This window comes from Stegostoma tigrinum, chromosome 49 (genome assembly GCF_030684315.1).
Source record: "Stegostoma tigrinum isolate sSteTig4 chromosome 49, sSteTig4.hap1, whole genome shotgun sequence".
Taxonomy (NCBI): domain Eukaryota; kingdom Metazoa; phylum Chordata; class Chondrichthyes; order Orectolobiformes; family Stegostomatidae; genus Stegostoma; species Stegostoma tigrinum.
The window spans coordinates 3,651,853-3,667,903 of record NC_081402.1 but is presented as its reverse complement, the minus strand read 5'-3'; the positions used below and the strand labels follow the sequence as shown (position 1 = coordinate 3,667,903).

The 16,051-nt window shown below is 52.5% G+C and overlaps 1 protein-coding gene across 1 annotated transcript in view; it reads left to right on the top strand.

Moving 5' to 3' along the window:
- huwe1 (HECT, UBA and WWE domain containing E3 ubiquitin protein ligase 1) overlaps window positions 1–16,051 on the top strand; it is a 221,466-nt gene that overhangs the window by 174,211 nt on the left and 31,204 nt on the right. Inside the window, 11 exon segments of the mRNA XM_059643207.1 lie at window positions 490–528; window positions 531–717; window positions 1,520–1,698; window positions 3,957–4,046; window positions 5,256–5,410; window positions 6,040–6,100; window positions 9,070–9,177; window positions 10,291–10,590; window positions 11,402–11,651; window positions 13,700–13,821; window positions 15,263–15,501. Of these exon segments, the coding sequence (XP_059499190.1) occupies window positions 490–528; window positions 531–717; window positions 1,520–1,698; window positions 3,957–4,046; window positions 5,256–5,410; window positions 6,040–6,100; window positions 9,070–9,177; window positions 10,291–10,590; window positions 11,402–11,651; window positions 13,700–13,821; window positions 15,263–15,501 (1,730 nt within the window).

The window sequence follows — 16,051 nt, the reverse complement described above, 5'->3', positions numbered from 1 at the left end:
GCGCCCCCCCTCAAGCTGCAAGGATGTGAAACCATTCTTAACTGGGCAGAAATGGTAATCCCATGCCAGGAGAGTGTAGAGAGAGCTTTACTCTTTACCTAACCCCCGTGCTGTCCCTGTCCAGGGAGTGTTTGGCTGTCAATGTTTGGAGATAATGAAGAAGGAGCTGCACTGTATAGCTCATGGATATGTGCTATGTCGCCAATACATACACGTACGCACTCACACCTCCGTTTGCTCTACGCACGTCCACCCAAACCCTTGGGTACAGCAAGAAGGATTGTCTTGCAAATGACTCCAGATAAAACCACGGCCGCTACGTGGTACTGTCTCTTCCAGCAGCAATTCGTTGCACATCCAGATCTCAACAAATGTTTAGAGTTAGAATCTGAACTGCTGTGTTTCCGTCTGTCAATCGGTCTGATTCTGTCGTGAAGATGCTAATGCGAATGTCAAATTCCTTTCTAATGTTTCACCGCTTTTCCCCAGCGGATATACCCCCCGCCCCAGGTAACATTCCAGCCACGCACCACTTATGGTTCGGCATGCGGATCACAGCGCGCTGACGCTGGGCACAGGATCCTCCACTACCAGGCTCACGCAGGGTATAGGGCGCAGTCAGCGGGCAATCCGGCCATTTGCTGCCAACACGGGCCACACCATCCATGTGCACTACCCTGGTAACAGGCAGCCGAACCCTCCCCTTATCCTGCAAAGGTAAAGGAACAAGAGGATGGTAGGTGGGTCACTGCTGGGGTGGGGTGGGGGGCCTTCAAGGGGAGTTGGTGCCATCAGCTGGTGGGAGGGGCTAGCACCTAGGGAGGGGTGTGTTTGGGGGCTGGTGTGGGCTGGGTCTGTGCTGACGGAAGGGGCGCGGGGTGGGGTGGGCGTTGTGGTGTCAGGGCCTCAGTGCCTGGGGGGGGGGCGGATGTCAAGAGTCTGCCCTGAGGAGCTGGGTGCCTTTGCACAGGAAGCAGTGGATGTTTTTGGGGTTTGGGAGGATGGGTTGGGGGGTGGTTTTGGGCATCAGTGCTGAGGGGGTGGGGCTTGTTGGGGGGTCAATGCCGAGGGAGTGGGTACTGTCGGGGTTTGGATAGTTGCGCTGGGTAGCTGGGGCTCGTTGGAAGTCTGCGCCGAGGGAGGGGGTGCTATCGGGGTTTTGGGGTGGGGAAGCTGCTTGTTGGAAGTCCAAGCTGAGGACGGGGGTACCGTCAGTGTTTGTGGGGTGGGGGGGGGTGTCCTTGTTGGAAGTCTGCGCCAAGGGAGGCTGTGCCGTCAGAGTTTGGGGCAGGGGTGCTTGTTGGAAGTCTGCGCCAATGGAGGGGGTGCTGTTGGGGTTTTGGGTGGGGGCGCTGCTTGTTGGAAGTCCGAGCTGAGGATGGGGGTGCCGTTGGTGTTTGGGGGGGGTGCTTGTTGGAAGTCTGCGCTGAGGGAGGGGGTGCTGTCGGCATGTCAGGGCCACATTGGCTGCATTTGATGACTCTTCTAACCTCCGCCCCTGCCCACACCACCCCTGTAGGTTGTTGGGGCCCTCGGCTGCTGCAGACATCCTCCAGCTGAGCAGCAGCCTACCGCTGCAGAACAGAGGCCGAGCCCGGCTCCTGGTTGGTAATGATGATGTGCATATCATCGCCCGGTCAGACGACGATCTCCTAGACGACTTCTTCCATGACCAGACAGCTACCACCAGCCAAGCAGGTAAGGCAACCAGTCGTCTTCTAGGGTCTTGGTTGGGGTATGGGAGGGGTGTTGGTGGCGGTGGAGGAGGAGGAATGGAGCAGGACCATGAACCCCCAGGGGTAACCCATTTGTGGCACAAATGGCAAGGTGGCAATAAAACAGTGACCCGATTCTGGGCCAGTAACTGCTAGGCTGGCAAAAGAGGGCTCAGGGGTTTTAATTGCTGGTCTGTTTTTGCCATATCGTTTGATCACTGGTCAAGCCACCACCTAATTAATCGACCCTAATTCCCCCCTTGAGAACATGCTGCTCAGTCTCCCCTTGCAGTCTGTGGGGTGTAGGGCTGCCTACAATGCAATTAGGGAGGGAGTTCCAGGATTTTGGCACGTCTGCCAACACCATTCCGAGTTTGGGTGGTTTCTGTGTGTACACGGGCATGTGTATGTTCAGGTGGGGTGTTCAGAGTGGAACTTGTGGGAAGTGGTGTTCCTTGTTCATCTTCTGCCCTTGCCCTTTGTGGGAGAGAGGAGGTGGGACTGTATCTCGTAGACACAATATGCACACGCACAGCTACCATTGTACACCACTGTTGGAGGGAATGAATGTTGTGTGTTCAGTGTGGTGCTGATCAAGCAGGGTAATTTTATCCAGTCTGGTACTGTTCTTCATGAGTGTAATTGGAGCTGTTCTCATCCAGGCAATAGGGAAATGTTTCTGAGATAGCAGGAACTGCAGATGCTGGAGGGTCTGAGATAACAAGGTGTAGAGCTGGATGAACACAGCAGGCCAAGCTGCCTCGGAGCAACAGAAAAAGCTGACATTTTAGGTCGAGATCCTCCTTCAGAAATGGGGGAGGGAAAGGGGGTTCTGAAATAAATAGGGAGGGGGAGGCGGTGGATAGAAGACGGATAGAGGAGAAGATAGGTGGAGAGGAGACAGACGGTCAAAGAGGCGGGGATGGTGCCAGTAGAGATAAGTGTAGGTGAGAGGTAGGGAGGATAGACAGGTCAAGAGGATGGGATGAGGTTAATAGGTTGGAGATGGGGGGTGGGCTTGAGGTGGGAGGTGGGGATAGGTGGGAGGAAGGACAGGTTAGAGAGGCGAGGACAATCTGGGCTGGTTTTGCGATGTGGTTGGGGGAGGGGAGATGTTGATGCTTGTGAAATCCACACTGATACCATTTCGCTGCAGGGTTCCCAAGCGGAATGAGGTGCTGTTCCTGCAACCTTCAGGTGGCATCATAGTGGCATTGCAGGAGGCCCAGAATGGACATGTCGTCTGAGGAATGGGAGGGGGGAGTTAAATGGTTCGTGACTGGGGGGCGTGGTTGTTTAGTGCGAACTGAGCTGAGGTGTTCTGCAAAGCAGTCCCTAAGCCTCCGCTTGGTTTCTCCGATGTAGAGGAGGCCACAACGGGAACAGCAGATGCAGTATACCGCATTAGCAGATGTGCAGGTGAACATCTGCTCGATGTGGAAAGTCTTCTTGGTGCCTGGGATGGGGGTGAGGGAGCAGATGTGGGGAAATGTGCTTTGCAGTTGCTGAATGGGGCAGCGGTCTGTCAGTCCTACATGGTGTGGCTCTAGAATGAGGAGGCATATTTTCAGAATGAGGGGACAGAGATGAGGCAAGTCTTCTCTGAGCGTGGGGAGTCTGTGTGGAATAATCTCCCCCAGAGAGAAGCAGAAGGGGGCAAGTAACTGAATGTATTCAAGGCCAAATTAGAGTTTGATTAAGGTAATGATTAACGGTGTTTGAAGGGAGCAGGCAAAAAAATGGAGTGAAGGCCATGCCGATAGTCATAACATCTTGGGCGGGGGGGTGCTCACATAACTGCCTCCTGTTCCCATTTCTTGTGTTCTGGATGGCCAACCTGTTATCTCAACACTGCAGGCTCCAGTTTTGAAATGGGGCTTGAGCCCAAAGCCGCCACTGACCCAGCCTGACACGTACCAGAAAGTTCAGAGCGTTTTGCAGATTTCCAACCACTGGAAGCCTGCTCAGCAGAATGCTGGAGAGGAGCAGATATGGTGGTGCAGGCAGAAAGTGTGGGAGTAGGTGTCTGACCACCATTGTTGAGCTTAATCACAGCATTTCTTACCTGTGACCTGCAGAGGGGCAAAAAAAAGACAGGTACCTGTGGTGTAGTGCTGCATCTGAATATTTGCAGGGTGCTTGAATGCTGCATCTGATATTGGGGTCCTCCCCTTGCTTTGGCAGTGTAGCTCGTTGGGCTTCTGTCCCACAGCAGTTGTAATATTCTTCTTCTTTCTGCAGGTACCCTGTCTAGCATCCCAACTGCACTCACTCGCTGGACTGAGGAATGTAAAGTGCTGGATGCAGAAAGTATGCACGACTGTGTGGCAGGTGAGGATCTTTCTAAGGCCGATGTAGGCAGAATGTTTCTTCCTGTGGCATCTGAAGCTCGCAGTCACGTTGGAATCCTGACTCCCATGCCTCTGTCTGAGCTCAGAGCTATCCAGTAACCCAGTGTGTCTGTTGGGGTCCAGGCCTCATCTGTCTCCTTCTCTGTTGCTGGCCCCTTGGGATTTTCCCGTGCTCTGCAGTGAAGCTGGCTAAGAACTGCTAACCCTAACCCTAACCCCGGGTGCTCCTACTCAGTGTGTTCACAGGCCACACTGTCCTAACTGGCCCACTGACCAGGGTCTGTCTCAGCTTGAGCACAAAGTACTCTGATGGCCGGGGGGAGGGCAGCGTGCAGATACTCGAGGCCCCCCCTCCCCAGGGTCAGAGGGTTTGAGTTTTAGGGATAGACTGGGACTTCTACACTGTAGTGAGGAGAGGTTGAGGGGTGACCTTAGAGAGATTTATAAAATCGTGAGGAGCATACACAAGATGAATAGCCAAGAGTCTTTTCTATAAGGTGGGAGAGGTCAAGACAAGGGGGCATATTTTTAAGGTGAGAGAGAAAGATTTATAAAGGACCAATGGGATAACTTTTTCACACAGATGGTGGTGTGTAAATGGAGTGAACTGCCAGAGAGGTGTGGGTACAGTACAGTTAGCTTCTAAATGACTTTTGGATAGATACATGAAGGATTTAGAGGGATATGGGCCAAATGCAGGCAAATGGGACTGGATTAATTTGGTATGGGTTGGACCAAAGGGTGTGTATCTGTGCTGTATGACTCTGTGGCCCTCGACTTCTCTTCAGTATTGCCATTCAGAATAAAAATAATTTCCAACTGGTTAGCTTTAATTCTGGAATTTTGTTTATGATAAACTATGTCCTCTCTTTATCTGGCACACACACACAATGCAAAAAGACAAGTCTCTGCAGAGACTGGTTTTATTTTAAAACAAATGGTGCTGGGGTTCCAGGTTGGACTGTGGTATCAGGTCTCGGGTGGGCCTCCTGCAAGGAAGGGTCTGCTCAGCCCAAGGGCGGTTCGTTCAGCTGCTTCTCAACCAAGGGAGTGGATGTGAAGCAAGGAAGGCCCTAATGGAGGGGTGGGGATGGGACAGAGGGCAGTGACCTCCCTCCTCAGGGGGTCAGGAGGGGGGGCAGCGCCACTTCTCGGAGTGCTAACTCTGGAATCTTCTTCCCTGGCAAAGTGGTCAAGCTTCCTGTCATCCAGCACCTGGAGTCACTGCGTGATGAGGAGCTGGAGGAACGGAGAGAGAAGCGAAGGAAGCAGCTGGCAGAGGAAGAAGCCAGGAGAGAGGAGAAGGCGAAGGAAGAGAAGGAGAACAAGGAGCAGAACGCGTCGGTGAGTGAGGGTGAAGGAGAGCTCCTTCCTCCGGGGTGTGTGGGACTGTACTCTGTGCCTTGCTGAAATTGCCTTGTTTTGCTTTGAACAGTCAGGAATGGGGTGGGTTTCCTTGGGGAATTGCCATGTGGGAGGGTGGCTGGGGCTCGGAGACATGGGGAGGGAGCAGAGATTTGGGCCACATGCTTTTAAGGCAGCAGGTTAATTGAAAGTTTTTAAAACTTTGGGCGTTCCTTGGGGTCAGGAACATTGGATGTCAACCTGTCTTGGTTTTGCAAATTAGCTGCTGTATGACAATACTGCACGGGCTCCTGTGGCACAGTGGTAGTGTCCCTACCTCAGGGCCAGAAGGCTCCGGTTTCAAGTTTCATCTGTTCCAGACGTATGTCACTTTATTTTTAAAAAAGCTATAATTGAAATGCAGAACAGGTTTGAGGGGCTGACTAGCCTCTGTTCCTAAGAAATTAACATCTGTTGAGGGCATGTCTACCTTGAAATCCAAGGAATTGTAATCGAGCAACAAACGAGCATTGGTTGACTGCAGGGAGTTTGTTCTTTCTGGTCCTGTGGCAAAGATTCTGCTTCTCGTTGATTTTGTTACTTTATTTCTGTTATTGCTGTTTGTGCAGCAGGCTGTGGGCTCCACCAGAGCTGCCAACTCGTCTGTTCAAGGTGACAAGAGTCAAACAGGTTTGTTCCCCTGCTCAGCTGCAATTCCTATCCAATCTGGTGGCACTTGGGTGTAATCTGCGACGGTGCAAAGAGCTCGGAGCTGCCTCAAGGCTTGGGACCTGAAAGCTGGAGGCTTCTTGCTTTTTAACACCCTACCTTCTTTCCCCACAGACTGTTCAATCTGTTTCCTCAGGTGGCTTTAACATTATCCCATCGCGGACAGCACGGGCGGTTAGATACAGTAATGCTGCCTCTGCGTGGTTCCCCCGTTGAATACTCCCAGGGGCAGCACAGGGTTAGGTACAGAGTAACGCTCACTCTACACTACTCCCAGAACAGGGGCAGCATGGGGTTTCTATACTGTTTCTGCTCCCCACTCCCCCCCCCCCCCCCCCTCCCCCATCAAACACTCCCCGTGACAGGGATGGCACAGGGTTAGATACAGAGTAAAGCTCTCTGTACACGGTTCCTCATGGAATATTCCCATGGACAGGGACAGCACAGGTTCAGGTGTGGAGTAAAGTGCTCTCTGCTGTTTTAAACTGAAAGTAAACATACCTCTACATTGTCCCCATTAAACCCTCCCAGGAGAAGTACATCACAGGGTTAGATATGGAGTAAAGCTCATTTTAATGCCAGCCTATGCCTGTATGCTGTCTCATAATCAGGCAGCAGTGCAGGGGGTGCACTGCTCTTCAGGGCACAGTTCAAGAGCAGCATGCACTCAGAAATATGCCTGAAACTCTGTACCTCTGCCTGCACCCTACACGCCGTTGCTGCTTTCTAAGCTTGACCGTTCTCAGCTCGCTGTTTTCCTTGCACTAACATGTTCACCCTTCAGTTTTAAGCACCACGTCCTGCCTGCCTCGAGATGGAATGGTGCCCTTTGGGATGAGGTAGTAGGTTGTATAGTTTTAGGGTCATACCCGATCTCGGAGTTAACTATACAATCTACTGTCTTTCCTGCGGTGGCAAATGTGACCTCCTGGGACTGCAAGACTTGCGTGATCATCCCTCGCACGCGTGTGTGCACCGGTGGCAATATTCCATGAGCAGAAACGGTTTCTTGTAGAAGGAGTCACAGCTGTTGGTGTGGGCTCACCTGCATGTGGTGCAGTACACGTCTGCTGCAGCTGGTCACAGACTATGGAGGTGCCATCTTTCCCATGGCTGTTGAACCCGAACCCAAGCTCAAGCTACCGTTTTGTTTAGGTGTCAAAGTTTCTGCAGCCACTGGTGAAAGGAGAGCAGAAAGGGTTCTCTCTCCTTTCACTTTGTCTTGGCCTATATTTCTCCCTTCCCACCCCCCTCCTCGGCCTTGACAAACATTGCGAGCAGACTTTTGGCTCATCACGTTGCTGGCTGCCCCTGGGTGGCTGTCTGTCCTCGATGTTGTGCAGAGGAGCGAGCTGCTTGGAGGTGGGTGGAGCAGCATTTTAAAATGCTGAAGGAGCTCAGCAGTTTGGGTGTGGGAACGTTCCTCTCTCGGTGGCGGGGGGGAGGGAGGGATCACTGGAGGTGAGGGACCAGAAATAAGAGGAGGTCTCCAGCAAACCCATTGAGATTTCAGGAGAGGTGTCTGCACCCAGATACCCATGAGCATTTGGAACTTGCTCCCACAGGGAGTAGCTATGGTAGATGCACTCGAGTGGGAGCTGAATAAATAATTGAGGAAGGAAAGGTTGGAAGGATGTTTGGGGTGAAGTGGGGGTCAGGAGGAGGTTTGTGTGAAGCGTATGTAGGCTTGGTACTGATGAGTGAGTGTACTTGTGCTTGTTTCTGGGCTGTCAGTCCTTAGTAACGTGCTTCAAGCAGCATTTGTTCAAACAGTTTGGGACTTCCTGAGGACGGAAGCGCATGAAATAAAGTGAAAGGCTGCCTTCCCCTGCGGTTTCGGGGCTGATACACCTTTTAGGGCGTGCTTATCTGTGTGTGGGTTGAAATTGTTATTGCAGGAAGAGGAGTGACTGGCACAGTTTGCTTTGGCACGCTGAGGTAGTAGGTTGTATAGTTGTAGGGTAGTGATTCTGACCACCCCCCGGCCACTCCCACCCTTTGTTTGTTTGTTCTTTGTTTTGCCCTGTGTGGAGATAACTGTACAACCTACTGCCTTCCTCGCTAAGCAGTCAAGCAGCCAACAGGGAGATCAGGGGGTGGAAGGTGGCTCTTGGTGGTGTGAGAGTATGGGTGCAGGTTAAGAGCTGCATATGCAAAGGTTCGAAAAAGACTCTCCACACTTCGCTGGTTTCTGGTTCTTTTCAGCGTTCATTAACACGAAGGGCTGGCAACAAGCTGTTACAAGGAACAGCTATAATTCACATTAGATGCGGAGTGAAGCTCCATTTACAGGGGCCCATCAGACTGTTGCACGACAGCTGTGTCATGGGGTTAGATATGAGGTAGAGCTTTCACTACACCGCCCCCCCCACCCCCCGCAATCAAACAGACACAGGGAGAGCACTGGGTTAGATATAGAGTAAAGGTTCCTCTACACTGCTGCCCCCAGCTCCCCACTCCAGTCAAACACTGCCAGGACAGGGTTAGATACAGAGTAAATCTCCCTCTACACTCACCCCCATCAAACACTCACGGACAGGGACAGCACCGGGTTAGTTACAGAGTAAAGCTCTCTCTACTATTTTAAACTCTCTTTTTACATTGTTCCCATCAAGCATTCCCAGGACAGCAGCACGGGGTTAAATTGAAATAGTGGAGTTGGGAGCATTTGCCAATTAACAGATGGCGGTGACTTATCTAATGCACAAAGCAGGATACTTTTTTGCTTCTGTAAGTGAATGTGTATTCACTTCACGTTGACCCTCTACAATCACAGTCATCCTGACAGCTTTTCCCTGCAGTGCTATTTGGGGCGGATTTGGTTCATTGGTGTTCCCTGTGAAAGCCCTCCCTGATTGTCCCACGCACCCCTTCCTGAGATGTAATGGAAGTGATCCTAACATCTCTCTCTGTTGTACCCTCGCTCTCAGGTGTGAGCTCCAGTGCCTTGACTGCCACAAATGAAGCCATCAGCAACATGGCCGCCTCGATTGCTGAAGCGGCGCTGGAAGCCATGAGGACTCAGGGCCAGTTAGCAGGTGAGAGCAAGAGATGGGGCTACTGCCCCATCCACAACCCTAAATCTGTGCAAACAGGCTTGAGCAGCACTGTGCCCCCATGTCCAACTAGAATACTTCCAATCTAACCTTTCCCTCTTTGTGTTGTAGCCATAGCCTCAAATCTCTCCACACAGGAAGAGGCCTGGATCAGTCTGTGTGTGTGTGTGTGTGTGTGTGTGTGTGTGTTGGGACCCCCATCCCATGTGACACTGTTGAGTTTCTCCCGCAAGTCAACGGATCACGGTGTAAAAGGTCAGGTGTCACCTGTTAAAATAACTGCTGCTTCAGAGGTGCCCTGACTGAACTTTTGGAACACACTCCTGGGAAAGGTGTTGGTGCAGTCGGGAATGAGGATTTGAAGGTTGCGTTCAGATTAGCCATGATCCCATTGAATGGAGATGCAGTCTCAAAGGGTTAAAAGAGCTACTCCTCCTGATTTGCACATTTGATTGTCCTGGTCATCTCAGCCCAGCATTTTTAAACTGCAGATCTTGTTTTGAACAAAGTCAGCACTGCTGCTTCATGGTACTAGGGACCGAGCTGGGTTCAGTTCCACCCTCAAGCTGTCTGTGTAGAGTTTGCACATTCTCCCGTGTTGCTGTACCACAGTCCAAAGATGTACGGGTTAGGGTGGATTGGCCGTGCTAAATTGTTCCGTAGTGCCCAGGGATGTGCGGGTTAGGGTGGATTGGCCGTGCTAAATTGTTCCGTAGTGCCCAGGGATGTGCGGGTTAGGGTGGATTGGCCGTGCTAAATTGTCCCGTAGTGCCCAGGGATGTGCGGGTTAGGGTGGATTGGCTGTGCTAAATTGTCCCGTAGTGCCCAGGGATGTGCGGGTTAGGGTGGATTGGCCGTGCTAAATTGTCCCGTAGTGCCCAGGGATGTGCGGGTTAGGGTGGGATTGGCCGTGCTAAATTGTCCCGTAGTGCCCAGGGGTATTCAGGCTGGTAAAATTAGCCAAGGGGAGTGTAGGGATGGGTCTGGGTGGATTGCCCTTTGGGGTGTCAGTGTGAACTGAATGGCCTGCTCCCACAATAGGGGTTTTAAGATCTCTGATGAAATGAATTTTTTTTACAAAATCCTTCCTTCCAGACTCCGAGCACCCTGTCGTCGGTTCCACTGGGTTGGATACACCACGGCTGGACAACCTGCTCCCAGCATCAGCTTCGATGGAGGGTGCTCCCGCTGCGGAGAGCCAGCCCCTGGGCATTCAGGAGGCACAACCGCAACCTCTGGCCCCACTCCAACCCGGAGGCCAGGCCTCATCACTGCAGCTGGCTTCTGCTGAGGAGGTGGTGGCACAGTCCCTGATGCCCATCGAGACAGTACCCGACAGACAGAGTGGGGAGGCCGAAGCCCTGCAGATGGAAATGTCGCCAGCACCAACAACAGGTGGGCCCCACAACGCCGTCACGCGCACTCTGTCTCTGCGTCATGCCTTGCAGGAATCAAACAGTGGGAGCCCTGGAGCCTATGGGCATGCATGTTAGCTTTGAGTTGTTGCAGCCCCAGGCTCAGCCTTTGAGTTGTGCCAGTCATTCATGTCAGAGCTCTCGTATGTTCTCGCCAGTGGTGTGCAGGTTGACAGCTGGAGAACCCAAAGCCCTGGGATCATGGAGTAGGAGTAGGCCGCTCAGCCCATCGAGGCTGCTGCAGCAACCACTGGGGGAGCTGCTGATCCCAGGGAATCGGCTCTCCTTTCCCACCTGCTGTCCATCTCCTGTGATCTTCCGAGGGCAGTAAATTCCAAAGAGGATCCAAGAGCCCAGCATTCACCGTCAATCAGTCCTGCCCAGGGATCGAACTCTGGAAGTTCCGTACGTTCACTCATCTGGGTGTGATGGAACTCCAGGCCAAATACTCGGGGAGCTGCCCTGTGGAATGTTTAATCTGTTCAAGGGAACCTGCCCCGCAGATGTCATTCTAGTGCCTGGTGTTTCCATCAAGAAGTATAAAGAGTTGGCCTTGACAGCATGGTCTAAAGTTTTCTCAATGGGCGTTCCAATCCAAAGATGGGGATAGCTATTTGTAGACTTAACACTTTTTTTGATGTAGTGTTGGATGCCTTTTGTTGAATCTAATTTTCTTTTACCCCTCTCTCTGCTCAAACCCCTGGCTCCCTCACTCCCATTGTCTCTTCCCAAATCCCTCTTCCCCACTCATCTTCCCTCTTTCCTCCTCCCATACCCTTCACCTCCCTCAGCCTCCCAGTCTCCAGAGAGAGTGGAAGCTTCGGACGCCCTAGTGACAGTGGGCAGCCAGCTGGAGGGCTCCCCCATGGACACAAGCAGCCCGGTGTCTGGCATGTTGGAGGAGACACCGGCAGAGGGCCTTAGTGTGGGAGGCGGTGAGCAAGGGAGCAGGCCAACGACTGAAGACGCAGGGGTGCCCCCCTCAGAGTCAGCAGGCTCCGCAGAAGGTCAAGCAGAGCCAGCCCCAGCTGGAGACCAGAGGTGAGCACTCAGTGGAGGCCTGGATGGCTATCACACTGGTGGAATGCTTCAGTAGCAATAGTCCCTCACTGCCTCTGTGTCGGGTACCATTTTCAGGGATCAGTATTGCACTCTGCGACCAGGTGAGATGTTACACCTGAGGTGACCACACAAAGAATCAACAGCCACTATTTCAGCAGCGTGGTGACTCTGCTGCTGATCTGATTCCACCCTGAGGCAACCATCTGTATGAAGTTTGCACATTATCCTTCCGGGTGCTCCGATTTTCTCCCACTGTCGAGGGATGTGCGGGTTAGGGTGGGATTGGCAGTGCTAAATTGTCCCATAGTGCGGGTTAGGGTGGGATTGTCCGTGGGAAATTGTCCTGTAGTGCCCAGGTATGTGCAGGTTAGGGTGGGATTGGCCGTGCTAAATTGTCCCGTAGTGCCCAGGGATGTGCGGGTTAGGGTGGGACTGGCCGTGCTAAATTGTCCCGTAGTGCCCAGGGATGTGCGGGTTAGGGTGGGACTGGCCGTGCTAAATTGTCCCGTAGTGCCCAGGGATGTGTGGGTTAGGGTGGGATTGGCCGTGCTAAATTGTCCCGTAGTGCCCAGGGATGTGTGGGTTAGGGTGGGATTGGCCGTGCTAAATTGTCCCGTAGTGCCCAGGGGATGTTAGGGTGGATTGGCCACAGTGAATGGGAATAGGGTAGGCTGTATATCTGGGTGGAACGCTGTTTGGAGGGTTAATATAGATTCAGTAGGCCGAATGTCCTGCTTCCACACTGTAGGGATTCTATGATTTGGAAGGAGAACAGTGGCACTTCGTAATTCCCCAGTGTTTCTTCCTTGATCAGCATCATTTGCTCCCAAAAAGGGGATGTTTTATCGTTCTGCTGGTTGGCCGTGTGGAGTCAGTGGAAGTTTCAGGTTCTCCGTTGGCTCCCAGTCTCCTCCTGGGCAGGGTCACAAATGTTTCTGCAAGACCAGCTGGCCATTAAACTGCCGCCTGACTTGAGCATGCTTTGCCTGTCTCAGGATAATGTTTTCCATGCTATAGGGCTGCTCCCTTAAACCTCTGAAATTCTTGTAGACATTTTATTTTGGGGTGTGAGCTAGTTATACTTTGTTGTGTCTCAGTGCAGAGGGCTGTTAAAAGTCAACCACGTCGATCTGGGGTCAGGAGTCACATTGACCCTGTCCAGCTAAAGGTGGCAGATTTCCTCCCCTAAAGGACCTGAGTGACCCAGGTGGCTTTTTACAAAAATCAACCACCATTGCATGGTCACTGTCACGCTAGGTTTTAATTCCAAATTTTTGTTCGGCTCTAATTTCACCATCTGCCGTGCTGGGATCCAAACCTGTGTCCCCAAAACGTAAGCCTGAGGTTCTGGATTCCTGCCCTAGCAACATATTGCTATCCTATAGACGCCTCTTATCAAAAGGAGCACACTATACAGCTATTTGAAGATACTCTGATTGGTGTGATTATCTAAAAGCAAGACAAGACCGCTCGCTCCTTGGGCCTGTTCAACTTGCAACATCCTGGGGGATTGCTATTGATCAGGAACTGAAGTAGCCGTATGAGTAGTGTGGCTACAAAGCTGGTCACCCATCTCCTGACTCCCCCTTGGCCCATTAGTCAGGAGTGTGATGGAATGCTCCCCACTTGCAGAATGGATATAGCTCCAACAATTGAACACTGACACCAAGCAGAACAGGCACCATGTCCACAAATATGCACTCCCCCGATACTTGGCGGCAGCAGTGCCAGGCGTACTGCAGGATTTCACCAAGGCTCCTTAGATAACAACGTATAAACCCGCGACCACTACCATCTAGGAGGACAAGGGCAGCAGATGCATGGGAACACCACCCTTGCAAGTCCCCCTCCAAGCCACTCACCATCCAGACTTAGAAATATGCCATTCCATCGGTGCTGCTGGGTGAAAATCCTGGAATTCCCCCTCTAATGGCCGAATTTGATTTAACTATCCCAAACAGTGACTGACCCCTCCAGATTGCAAACTGACCGTGGTTTCTGTTTTTTTTTTCTCTTCCCTTGCGCAGTGTCTCTTCCTCTATCCCCTCTGTGGCCTTGCCTGCCAGAGACGCAGTGCCAGGGACTGGAATAACAGCAGCTTCTGACGGGCAGCCATCCACCACAAACAGTGAGGAGGACCCACTTGCTGGTATGCCACACTAGCTTTGAACTTTGCCTCGCGTTTGCCTTTTAAATTACTCTCCCTACCTGTCGTCAGGTGTCTGCAGGCTTCCCCCAGTAGGTCTGTCAGTGCACTGCACTCCCTGGGTCGTTGCTTGTAGACCGAGTGACAAACCCAACTCAGCAGAGCAAGGGGTGCTAATGAGGATGAACACACAGCCATGCACTCAAAGGGTCTTTGGTGTGTGCACTGCTGTATTCTCCTCCTCTCATTTGATCTCCCTCAGCCCGGCCCTCAGCTCGCTTTTCTGTTTTGTTAAGCTCATACGTGGGCACAAAATATAAAGTACCTGTTTCTCTCGAGCGTGAATCCCCTACAGGACTCTGGTTGGAGCGACATGGCAAAGAAGCAGCAATAGAGACTAGCAGAAAGCGGTCTGGAAGCTGGTGGATCTCAGCAGGTCTGGCAGCATCTGTAGAGAAAGAAACAGTGTGAATGCTTTGACTCGAAGATGACTCCTCTTCAGCCCACGTTGGAGTTGAGGTGTGAACTCTATTCTTCCCTCCAGCGATACTGCCCCCAACTGCTGAGTTTCTCCAGCATCCACGGTACCTTTTGTTTGGAAGTTGGGAGTGGGTGCTGTTGTGTTGGTGAACAGTGTCACCCAGCCCCCAACAGGGTAGAGACGTCTCCCATGGCAGAGACCCTGGGTGCAGTTCCTCAGCTGCCTCCTTTTGGGCAGTGACCTACAGCTGTCTGCCAGGGACTGACACTGATGTCAGTTGTTGCATGCAATGGCCTGAAGAACAGAGGATGGGGGAAGCCCTGGATCCCCACTGCACAGGATGGAGCAGGGCCAGCTGCCCATAACGCTGGCCATCCTGTCTCCCGGCTGTCAGGGGTGCTGCATAAGTGCTACATCATGGTGTCATGCCTTGGGGAGGAACCTTTGGAGCAGCGGGAAGCTGAGAGACTTCATCTCCAGCATTGAGACTGTGATGCTGCAGCAGTCGTGCCCCACAAGCCATGTTTGACAGCCTTCTCTCTCTGACTTTTTTTCTCTCTTTTGCAATCTCCCTGTCTCCCTGTCTTCTCGCTTCCCCACCACACCTCTCCCTGTTCCCCTGTTCTCCTGTCTCTGTCTCTGTCTCTGTCTCTGTCTCTGTCTCTGTCTCTGTCTCTGTCTCTGTCTCTGTCTCTCTCTCTCTCTCTGTCTCTCTCTCTCTCTCTGTCTCTCTCTCTGTCTCTCTCTCTGTCTCTCTCTCTGTCTCTCTCTCTGTCTCTCTCTCTGTCTCTCTCTCTGTGTCCCTGTCTGTCTCCCCCGTCTCTCTCACTCTCGCGCGCTCGCTCTCTGTGTGTTGTTTCTCTCCCCATCACCGCACGCTGTTCCTCTTCTCCCTCCGTCCTTCTCTCGCACGTGCTATCGCCCTCCCCACCTCTCTACCACCCCCTCGTTTTGCTCCAACAGGGATTAGCTTACCGGAGGGTGTGGACCCATCCTTCCTGGCTGCCCTGCCTGAGGATATCCGCCGTGAGGTTCTCCAGAACCAGCTGGGGATCCGGCCGCCGAACCGTGCAGCAGCCACGGTGGCTGCCTCTGCCGCTGCAGCCGCTGCTGCTGCCGCTGCCACGCTGGTTGGTAACCAGGGTGTCACAGAGGTCAGCCCGGAGTTCCTGGCCGCACTCCCACCAGCCATTCAGGAGGAGGTAAGGAACCTCTCTTTCTCACTTCGTTTCTTAAAAAAAGCCAAGCCGTTTGCTCCCCAATTCCAGCCTGCCTGCCAGGAAGGCCACGCCATTCCACCGGGGGGTGTAATTTGGAGGTAAAGTCCTGCTGGGCAGCTTTAAGACCATAAGACAGGAATGGAAGTAAGGCCATTCGGCCCATCGAGCCCACTCTGCCATTTAATCATGGCTGATGGGCATTTTAGCCTCACCTACCCACACTCTCCCCGTAGCCCTTAATTCCTTGCGAGATCAAGAATTTATCAATCTCTGCCTTGAAGACATTTAACATCCCGGCCTCCACTGCGCTCTGTGGCAATGAATTCCATAGGCCCACCACTCTCTGGCTGAAGAAATGTCTCCTCATTTCCGTTCTAAATTGATCCCCTCTAATTCTAAGGCTGTTCCCATGGGTCCCAGACTCCCTGCCTAACGGAAACAACTTCCCAGCGTCCACCCTTTCTAAGCCATGCATTATCTTCTAAGTTTCTATTAGATCTCCCCTCAACCTTCTAAACTCTAATGAATGTTT